Here is a 10,815-nt window from a genome sequence, read left to right as displayed (position 1 = left end):
ATAAAACTATAGGCTGGAAGGCCTCAAGGAGCATGTAACATATATAAACAGGGTGAAAGGGAAGGAAGCGCTCTATTAAAGGGGAAGTGACAACAAAGCATATAAATAAACAAAGGCTCTTGTATGGTTTTTTTGTGTGTGGGGGGGGGGGGGCGGGGTGTTGTGTCTTTACTGGGACTTGAACTCAGGGTCCGGGCGCTGTCCCTTAGTTTTTTTCTGCTCATGGATGGCACTCTGCCACTTGAGTCACAGCTCCATTTCCAGGTGGTTAATTACAGATACAAATCTCATAGAATTTCCTGCCCTGGCTGGCTTCGGGCCCCAATCCTCAGATCTCAGCCTCCTGAGTAGCTAGGATTACAGGTGTGCGCCACCAGCTCCGGGCTCCCGCTTTTTCTTTTCTTTGTAAATCCATTGTGGGGCTTCTACTCGGGGCCCCCGCGCTGTCCCTGAGCTGCTTTTGCTCAAGGCTAGCGCTCTACCACTTGCAGCCACAGCGCCGCTTCCAGTTTTCTGGTGATGGATTGGAGGTAAGGGTCTCACAGCCCTTCCTACCTGGGCTGGCTTTGAGCCACAATCCTTAGACTTCAGCCTTCTGAGTACCTGGCATTACAGGAGTGAGCCACCAGTGCCTGGCCCAGGTTTGTTTGTTTGTAGCTGGGCTTTCTTGTCCCCGCTGGCTTCGAACTGTGATCCTCCGATCTCATCCTCCAGAGTAGCTTATATCGCAGGTGTGGGCCTCTGGCGCCCAATGGGGAGCAAGAGTTCCCTCTCTTGCTGGGATGAAAGCCCTGTCACTGGACCACACTACTGGTCCCCTGGATGCCGTTTGCATCTTATTCAAACCTTCCCCACTCAAAACCCAAATGCGCCTCCTCCCCCGCGGGAACCGGGTCAGCACCGGGCCGCCGCCCTGGCGCTCGCCTGCCTGGTCCAAGACTGGTGCTCACGCAGTGCGCATGCGCCCACGGCGGCGGCGGCACCGAGTGCGCATGCGGCCACGGCGGCGGCGACACCGTAATGAAAGGCAGGGGCCTCGGACTGCTGAATCCGCCAGAGCCACCGCCAACGGGGCCACGAGGCCCACGATCGGAAAGACTGGCGATTGAGAACGAGGTAAAGCGGGGCTTATCCTGGCTACTCGGGAGGCTGAGATCTGAGGATTGAGGGTCAAACCCGCCTGGGCAGAAAAGTCTGTGAGACCGTCATCACCAATCACCCACCACAAAGCTGGAAGTGGAGCTGCGACTCAAGTGGTAGAGCGTCAGTATTTAGTAAAAAAAGCTCAAGCACCCAGGCCTTGAGTTCAAGCCCTAGGACTAGTGAAAGAAAGAATTAAGAATGCACTAGGGCTGGGGATATGGCCTAGTGGCAAGAGTGCCTGCCTCGGGTACACGAGGCCCTAGGTTCGATTCCCCAGCACCACATATACAGAAAACGGCCAGAAGCGGCGCTGTGGCTCAAGTGGCAGAGTGCTAGCCTTGAGCAAAAAGAAGCCAGGGACAGTGCTCAGGCCCTGAGTCCAAGGCCCAGGACTGGCCAAAAAAAAAGAATGCACCAAACAGCTGGGGATATGGCCTAGTGGCAAGAGTGCCTGCCTCCCATACATGAAGCCCTGGGTTCGATTCCCCAACACCACATATACAGAAAACGGCCAGAAGTGGCGCTGTGGCTCAAGTGGCAGAGTGCTAGCCTTGAGCAAAAAGAAGCCAGGGACAGTGCTCAGGCCCTGAGTCCAAGGTCCAGGACTGGCAAACATAAATAAAGAATGCACCAAACAGGGAAGGGCAAGTTCCAGGAATGCACAGAAAACTCAGTGCCAATGTTGCAAACAAAACATTTCTAGATGTGTGTTTACACATGAAATATATACATATATGCGTATGAGATATGTATATACATATAACATATGTACACACACACAATCTATGGGAAAATAGGCGTAGCTCAAGAACAGAAGAGCTAGCTAGCTGCCGGTGGGTCACACCTGTAATCCTAGCTACTCAGAACAGTGAGATCCCGAGGACATGGTTCAAAGCTAGCCTAGGGAAGAAAAGTCCATGAGACTGGGTCTCCAAAATAAGCAGCAAAAAGCCAGGTGGGAGTGTGACTCCCACCTGTAGCACCACAGCCAGTGCAAGGTCCCGAGTTCAAATCCAGGTACTGGCAAACAACAACAAGAGAATAGGGGCTGGGGGCCTGCCCTGGGGAGCAAGCACCACGCCCAGGGGGCCACACCCACCAGCACCCAAACAAAGTCATCCAGTGAAACACGGGGGGGGGGGGGGGGGAGGAAAGTGGAATGTCTTAATTATCTACCGATTGCTTTCCTCGGAGTAAGCGGCACAAAGAATGAAAAAAGCACCGGGCCAAGTCCCCAGACCCGGGACCAAGGAAGCAGGGCGCGCATCGGACAAGATTTCGGGCGGGGTGAAGCCTTTCCTTTCCCCACGTCACAGCTCGCGCACTCTGTAATTAAACTCGCTCCACGCGCGTGGCAACCCCAAGTCCGTTCAGAAGGGCTTCGCCGCGGGGCCGGGGGCGGCATGGGGGGCGGCCTCGGGCTCCGGCCCCGCACCCCCGGAGGAGCCCGCCGGCGGGCTGAGCCGGTCCCTCCCGCGATCCGCCCCGCGGAGCAGGGGACCGGCCGGCCGGCTCCCCCGCGCCCTCCTCCACCGCTCCCGCCAGCCCCCACCCTTCCTCCCCAGACCCGCGATCCGACCGGGACACCTCGCCCCCCCCCCGCCCCCCGACACCGGCCCGGGGATTGGCAGCTCACCGCGCGCCCCTGGGCGACCCCGCCTCGAAACCCAGCCCCACCTCCTCCTCCCGACCCGCGCCGGGCCCTGAGCTCCCGCCGCTTCCCGACCGGCCCCGACCACCAGAGGCCGACGGGGAGGGCCCGGGCTGGGAGGGGTCGGGGGATGGGAGGGGCCCGGGCTGGGAGGGGTCGGGGGGATGGGAGGGGTCTGGGCTGGGCGTGGTCCCGGGGTGGGAGGGGTCTGGGCTGGGCGGGGTCCCGTGTTAGGAGGGGTCAGGGGATGGGAGGGGTCCGGGGGTAGGAGGGGTCCCGGGCTGGGAGGGGTCCGGGCTGGGAGGGGTCCGGGCTGGGAGGGGTCTGGGGATGGGAGGGGTCCGGGGTGGGAGTGGTCCTGGATTGGAGAGGTCCTGGCTGGGAGGGGGTCGGGGGGATGGGAGGGGTCCGGGGATGGGAGGGGTCGGGGGATGCGAGGGGTCCCGGGGTGGGAGGGTTTCTGGGGATGGGAGGGGTCCGGGAATGGGAGGGGTCCGGGGGTGGGAGGGTTCCGGGGTGGAGGGTTCCGGGTGGGGAGGGGTCCGGGGTGGGAGGGGTCCGGGGTGGGAGGGGTCCGGGGTGGGAGGGGTCGGGGTGGGAGTGGTGCCCGCCCTGGAGTAGGTCAGGGCATTGGGGGTGCGGGGGGGTCCCCGCCCCGTAGCGCCCGCGTCCGGCGGTGGAGCGGAAGCCGCGGGTCGGGCCTGGCGGCTTCCCCTGAAGAGCGGGCACCGCTCAGTCCCTTCCACGCTGGCGGCGGGGGGACCCAGCCACGTCCGCCCCCAGCCCGGGGCGGGACCGGGAGGAGGCCCGGGGAGGGAGCCGCTGGGGGCCTCGCCCGGCTGCATCCGGGAGCGGTCGGGACCCGGGACCCAGCGACTGCCAGCGGCTCCCAGCGGCTCCCAGCGGCTCCCAGCGGCTCCCCGGTCCCCTTCAGGGGCGAAGGTTCAGGGAGATGCCTCGGGAATCAAGTGGGGAAGCCGGCTCGCGGCCCTGTGCGTGGTGCGTTTTTAAATGGCTGGTGACAGTCCAGTGCCGGGGACACCGGTCACAATCCTGAGGTCCACTGGGTCGTTCGAAGCTGGCCTGGGCAGAAAAGCCCACCGGGCTGCGTCTCCCCGTTAACCAGCAAGAAGCCAGACTGGAAGCATGGTTCTAGTAGTCGAGTGCCAGCCGCAAGCAAGAAAGCAGAGCTAGCTAGACAGGCCCGAGCTCAAGCCCCAGCCCCAGGGAAAATTTTTTAAATATACAGATTTTACGGTCATATCCAAGCAAATTTAAAAGAAATTTGGGCAGAGCTGCCTGGGGGCCTGCACTGTATCTGTTTCAGCGTCGTGATGATCCCATTTTGTCACTTACAGTGGGGTTTCCCCATTGGGCCCCACTGGTACCTCGGCTCTGGAATTCCCTGCTCTCTTGCTTTCTTGCTGGTCCTGGGGCTTGAACTCAGGGCCTGAGCACTGTCCCTGGCTTCTTTTTGCTCAAGGCTAGCACTCTGCCACTTGAGCCACAGCGCCACTTCTGGCTGTTTTCTATATATGTGGTGCTCGGGAATCGAACCCAGGGCTTCATGTATATGAGGCAAGCACTCTTGCCACTAGGCATATTCCCAGCCGCAGCCCTATTTCTTTTTTTTTTTTACTTTAATTTACTTATTAATTGAACACAAATTTTTTGACGAGGTGTTGTGCAAAAAGGGTACAGTTACATAGTAGGGCAGTGTGTACATTTCTTGTGATATCTTACACCCTGTTTTTCTATCCCTTCTGTAGATCAGGTAGACATATATACAATATACAATGTATCAAGAACATATACAGTAGCTACGTGGCCACACCCAAGAAAGTTCGCCTAGGGCTTTAAATGTAATGTCGATATTAGACCATATGTCGACAGTAGTCTTATAGGAACGTACATACATAGCTTTTGAGCTATTGTATTCCCCTGAGAGGTCAATTTTTGACCTTTATATGTTGAGTAGTGTTTGGTTTTAGTTACATAATGTTGGGTCGCTTGCCCCAATCCTGTGGGAATACCATTTGACAAGCAGTTTTTGGTTTCACAGACTGGTCTCTACTGTCTCTCCGTCTCCCTTTGTTAACAGTCATATATCAGGGAGACCATGCCCCCTTGTTTTCTGTGTTCTAGGCTTGTCTCGCTCCACATTATTTGTTCAAGTTCTGACCATTTCCCTGCAAATAACAATATTTCACCATTCCTAATCGCTATGTAGTATTCATTGTGTATAGGTACCATATTTTTTGGATCCATTCGTCTGTGGAGGGGCATCTGGGTTGTTTCCATATTTTGGCTATTGTGAATTGTGCCGGGATAAACATGGAAGTACAAATGTCTTTTTGATATCTTGGGGTTTGCTGTTCAGGATAGATGCCTAGGAGTGGTATGGCTGGGTCATAAGGTAGGTCTATATTGAGCTTTTTGAGAAACCCCCCATACTGTTCTCCAAAGTGGTTGTACTAATTTGCACTCCCACCAACAATGGAGACGGGTTCCTCTTTCCCTGCACCCCCTCCAGCATTTGTTGTTTCCTGAGTTCAGAGTATAGGCCATTCTAACTGGGGTGAGGTGGTATCTCAGGGTTGTTTTTATTTGCATTTCCTTTACTACCAGGGATGTTGAGCGTTTCCTCATGTGTTTCTTTGCCATTTTTTTTGGGGGGGGGGCAGTCCTGGGGGCTTGGGACTCAGGTCCTGAGCACTGTCCTGGCTTCTTTTGCTCAAGGCTAGCACTCTGCCACTTGAGGCCACAGCGCCACTTCTGGCCATTTTCTGTATATGTGGTGCTGAGAATCAAACCCAGGGCCTCATGTATACGAGGCAAGCGCTCTTGCCACTAGGCCATATCCCCAGCCCTCTTTGCCATTTTTCTCTCTTCTCTTGTGAGGTCTCTCTTGAACTCCTTTGCCCATTTCCTAATAGGTTTATTGGGCTTGGAGGGGCTTAGTTTTTTGAGTTCTCTGTAGATGACAGATATCAGGCCTTTGTTTGTTGCTATGCTGGTAAAGATCCTTTCCCATATGGTTCCCAGCCCTATTTCTTAACTACTTATATTTACTTCCCTTTCTTTTTCTTTTCCAGTTCTGGAATTTGAACTCGGGGCCGGGGCACTGTCCCCAAGCTTTTGTGCTCAAGGCAAGTGCTCCACCACTGGAGCCACCTCTAACTCTTCGGTGCTTAAGTAGAGGGAAGAGCCTCACAGACTTCCCTGCCTGGACACGCGTGGGCCAGCCAAGCTCACACCTCAGCCCAGCCTCCCTTTTAATTTTTGGCAGTATCAGGTTTTGAACTCAGGGCCTTAAGCTCACTGGGCTTGCTTGCTCAGTTGATGCTATGGCACTTGAGCCACTCCTCCAAGCTAAGTTTTTGTTGGTTATTTTGGAGTGTCATGGAGTCTTCTGCCCAAGCTGGCCTTGAACTGTGATCCTCCCGATCTCAGCCTCCTGAGTCGCTGGGATTCCAGGTGGGAGCCGTTGGCACTGGGCTCTCTTCTGTGAATGTTTATTTTCGGGACTCTCCGCTCTCGCACCGTCCCACAGCTAAGCAGGAAGGCAGGAGGGTGCACGGGGCAAAGCTCCAGGGACAGAGGGCCTGCAAAGAGCTGCGGCCTCGGGGAAGGGTGGGGTGAGGTCCCCGTGCCAGCAGCACAGATGTTGGTGGCGCTGGACAGCACCGGCTGGCACGATCCCTGCAGGGCAGAGCTCAGCAGGCCAGCCAGCTGCCCTCTCGGCAAGGCCAGCTTCGGGGACACGCTCCTGGCCACTGGTGCTGAAGTGCCAGACACGTGAACCCCATTTTAGAATCGAACCCTGAGCCAATCAGATTTGTACCTGTGTCCTAATCTTGCTTGCACAGCTGATTGTTGTAACCTTGTTCTTTGCCTTTATAAGCCCTTTACAGCTCGGGGCTTCCTCCTAACCTCCGCTGTGTCGGTGGGTAGGACGAGGCCCGAGTTGCAGCTCGCTTAAATAAAGCCTTGCCTTGCTTTTGCATTTCGGAAATGTCTGAGTCTCGGCGGTCTTTTTGGTGGTGGTCTTGCGACTTGGCACAACATTTGGGGTTTCGTCCGGGATAGCCCCAGAGACCCCGAGATCCCAGACTCCGAAGGTAAGAAAACAGCGCTGTTCATTTGTCTTGTCCTGTAATTTGTCTGTTTGTCTGTTTTGCTTTTGCTTATACTTGTAGGGCGCGAGTCAGTTTGGTTTTTGGCTGGAACTGACCAGGAGGGCCTCCTAAACGAGACTCAACCTGCCCACCTTGTACTTGGGTCTGCTCCTTCTGTTTATCTGGCAGGAGGTTGTGGGCCAACTTGGGAGATCTCCAACTTGTAACTCGGGTCCACTCCTTCTGCACCCTTGCAGGAGGTTGTGGGCCAACTCGGGTCCACTCCTTCTTGCAGGAGGTTGTGGGCCAACTCGGGTCCATTCCTTCTGCACCCTTGTAGGAGGTTGTGGGCCAGCTTGGGAGATCTCCAACTTGTAGCTTTTCTTGTTCTCAGGCCTGTGTGTTTTCCTCCTTTTGTATTAATTGTTTTATTTTTTGTAGCCTTTTGGACTGAACATCTGATCAGAGCTATGGATAACGTTCTATCTTGAGGACCTCCCTAGACTTGATCCTAGCTCACTGGAGGGAGGTTAAGGAGATAGCTCAGAACCAAGGTGTGGCCCTTAAGAAGGAAAAGTGGATCACCCTGTGCAAGTCAGAATGGCCCACCTTTGAGGGAATTGAAGGAGCTTTGACATAGGTAAAATCGGGACTTTGCAACGCCTAATCTACGCCTAATCTTCGGGCCATCCAGACAAGAGAGAAACAAGAAGGAAGAGAAGAAATTATACCCACCTGTCCTCCAGGGAGGAAGCACGGAGGAAATGTTTTCCGCTCCATGCTCCCCACCCCAGTTAACTCTACAAGAGGAGGACTCTGAGGAAAATGTTTCAGCTGTGCCCTCCGCTCCAGAGGGTCCTGCCCAGTCAACTTGCCGGTGCCGACAGCCCAGGACACGGACACATCAGCCCCTAGTCCAAGTCCTGACCCGCAGCCGCCGACGGGGTGGACGTAGGGCCAGCACAAGCCACCCACAGGTGGCAGGGAGTGACCTCACCATGCCGCGCTGTCATCTCTGTGTTGTTTGTAAGTCTAACAGTCTCTTTTGTGTTAAACCTGCATAGCTCATTGGAAAGATGTACAGGCGATGGTTCACAATCAGAGTGTGAGTGTCCACAGAAAGAACTCTGGGGGCACCCCCACCCAGCCTTCTTAAGCAGAAAATTGTTTGGTGCGCTAAATGTTTTACTAAGACTAAAAATGTTTTACTAAAACTATCAAGCCCTGGAAAATGAGGCTGGAGAATGCTAAAATCATTTGTTAAAGGTTTTTGTCTTAAAATGTACGGCCGATGCTTATTCAGCGCACTTTAAGATCTTTTGAAAATGTATGTGTGTGTGCATGTGTGAGTGTGAACATGTTCAAGACTGCAGTATGATGCAAAACTAAGTTTAAATTCAAAGGTCTTCATGCCATGCAGTAACTGGGACTGAAAAAAAAAAAAAAAGAAGAGGCTCTTTTGAAACAAGCAGCCCTTAGGCAAAGGGCGGCACCTGGTTTCAGATTGCCTGTGAGCTTCAGTTTTTCCGATGCAGATAAAAGCTAAAGTGTTGTGTTAGTGTTAGAAAGGCTTTGGAAATCAAGAATACATTTCTAGATAAGAAATTTGGAAGTAAAATTGTCCTAAATAATTATTGCAGAGTGAGAAAAGGAGAATTATGGCTACCAAAATGTTTAATTGCCATTCCAGCTTCTTTGTAGGTTTTTTGTAACAGTTTCCAGCAGGCCCACAGAGAAGCACAGGTGATTCCTACAAGTTTGTCAAGATCTAATACTGACCCTTAATAAGTTCCAGGTAAGAGCATGCTTAAAAACTACTTCTGTGTGGACCCACCTTGTTGCTTATAATTGGAGTAAAGTGGCCCCTTCTTGTAAGAAATGGTGACAGGCCCTTTGGTTACTACATTGGGCCCTACTGGCCCATGCCTTACCTCTATATCATCCCCCTAGACATGCAAGCCATTGAAATGGACAGAATGGAGCCATGATTGGCTCCCAAGGTACCAAAAAGAAAAATGGGGAAATGAAGTGCCAGACACGTGAACCCCATTTTAGAATCGGACCCTGAGCCAATCAGATTTGTACCTGTGTCCTAATCTTGCTTGCACACCCTGATTGTTGTAACCTTGTTCTTTGCCTTTATAAGCCCTGTGTAATCACAGCTCGGGGCTTCCTCCTAACCTCCACTGTGTCGGTGGGTAGGACGAGGCCCGAGTTGCAGCTCGCTTAAATAAAGCCTTGCCTTGCTTTTGCATTTCGGAAATGTCTGAGTCTCGGTGGTCTTTTTGGTGGTGGTCTTGCGACTTGGCACAACAGTGCAGTCCGTCACTAAGGCAAGAGTTGGAAGGCTTCCACGGTTGTTTCATGGTCTGTGTCTTCACACCTCTTCATCTTTCACTCCGAGGCCCCAGCGCCCCCCCCCCAGGTGTGACCCCTGGTCAGCTGCCATGGGGAAGGGCCCTCAGAACACAGTTTAGAAAGTACTGAGGGACGCCTGGAGAGGGAGCGAGGCTGGGAAGGAAAAGCTACATGGCAGGGCACCAGGTAGCTAAGCCTGTAGAGCTGACCTCCACCACTTGCTGATCTGCCCATCCATGCATTCATCCACCCACCCATCCACCCATCCATATACCCACCCATCCATCTACCTATCTATCACCCATCCATTCACCTACCCACCTACCCATCCATCCATCCACCCATCCATTCACCCACCCTCCCACCCATCATCTACCCATTTATCCACCCACCCATCCATCCATCCACCCACCCACCCACCCATCATCTACCCATCTATTCACCCCATCCATCCACTCACCCACCCACCCATCCATCATCTACCCATCTATCCACCCATCCATCCACCCACCCACCCACCCACCCACCCATCTACCTATCTATCCACCCATCCATTCACCTACCCACCTACCCATCCATCCACACATCCATCCATTCACCCATCCAGCTGTCACTCAACCCATCCAACAGTCATTGCTCAGTTAACACGTCAGAGACTTTCTTAAATACTATGCTCTGTTCCAAGGGTTCAAACCCCGGGAACCCCACTGCCCACACCACCCACATTCTGTCCCACTCTCTGTCTTGCTCTTGACATGATTCTGTTTATGTCTTCCTCCCTGATCACTAGTTTGTGAGCTTCTAAGAACAGGGCTTGGTCTATATGCTCTCAAGAGTCAAGATTCTACAGAGTTCTAGGACAGAGCACTGGTATAATTGCAGGTGTGTAACAATATTTCCTAAAAGACTGAATGAGAGATCAAAGGGATGAATGCAGCTAAAACCACAGTGAATTTGGGGTGTTCCAGGCGTATTGTATTAAAAAAAAAAAAAGATAGCCCTGGGCACTGGTGGCTCACGCCTGTGATCTTAGCTACTCAGGAGGTGAGATCTGAGGATTGCAGTTCAAAGCCCACCCAGGCAGGAAAGTCTGTGAGACTCTTACCCCAGATTAACCACCAGAAAACCAGACACTGTGGCACTGTGGCTCAAATGGTAGAGCACTAGCTTGAGCAAAAGAACTCAGGGACAGCGCCCAGGCCCTAAGTTCAAGCCCTGTGAGCAAAAGAAGAAGGCTGAGATCTGGAGGATTGCATGCTACAAGCCAGCTTCCACCTTCAACTTACCAGTCAGAAGTCAAGCTGGAGGTGTGGCTGACACGGGAGAGCCCCAACTGAGAGCAAGAAAGCTGAATGAGAACCCTGAATTAGGGCACCCGTACCAGCACCCCCCAAAAAAGAAGATAAAGCTCTTGCTCTCACATGGTGAGGAGACACAAATGTGAAAGGAATGTGTGTCAACACCAACTTGTATTTTAGTGAGGGACCCAGCAGGATGGCACAGCAAGGAACGTTCTGGAAACTGCGTGGAGGAGTTCTGGAACAT

General features: G+C 53.5%; 1 protein-coding gene across 1 annotated transcript; it reads right to left on the bottom strand.

The window, feature by feature from the left end:
• Positions 1 to 3,024: 3,024 nt before the first annotated feature.
• LOC125362632 (vegetative cell wall protein gp1-like) lies at positions 3,025 to 4,166 on the bottom strand. The gene is made up of 2 exons (XM_048361446.1): positions 4,151 to 4,166; positions 3,025 to 3,722 (listed from the first exon to the last, which is right to left on the bottom strand). Exons 1-2 carry the CDS (start codon positions 4,164 to 4,166, stop codon positions 3,025 to 3,027), a joined length of 714 nt encoding a protein of 237 aa, XP_048217403.1.
• Positions 4,167 to 10,815: the final 6,649 nt, after the last annotated feature.

This window comes from Perognathus longimembris, chromosome 13 (assembly GCF_023159225.1).
Source record: "Perognathus longimembris pacificus isolate PPM17 chromosome 13, ASM2315922v1, whole genome shotgun sequence".
In the NCBI taxonomy this organism is placed as follows: domain Eukaryota; kingdom Metazoa; phylum Chordata; class Mammalia; order Rodentia; family Heteromyidae; genus Perognathus; species Perognathus longimembris.
This window is presented reverse-complemented; position numbering and strand designations above follow the sequence as displayed.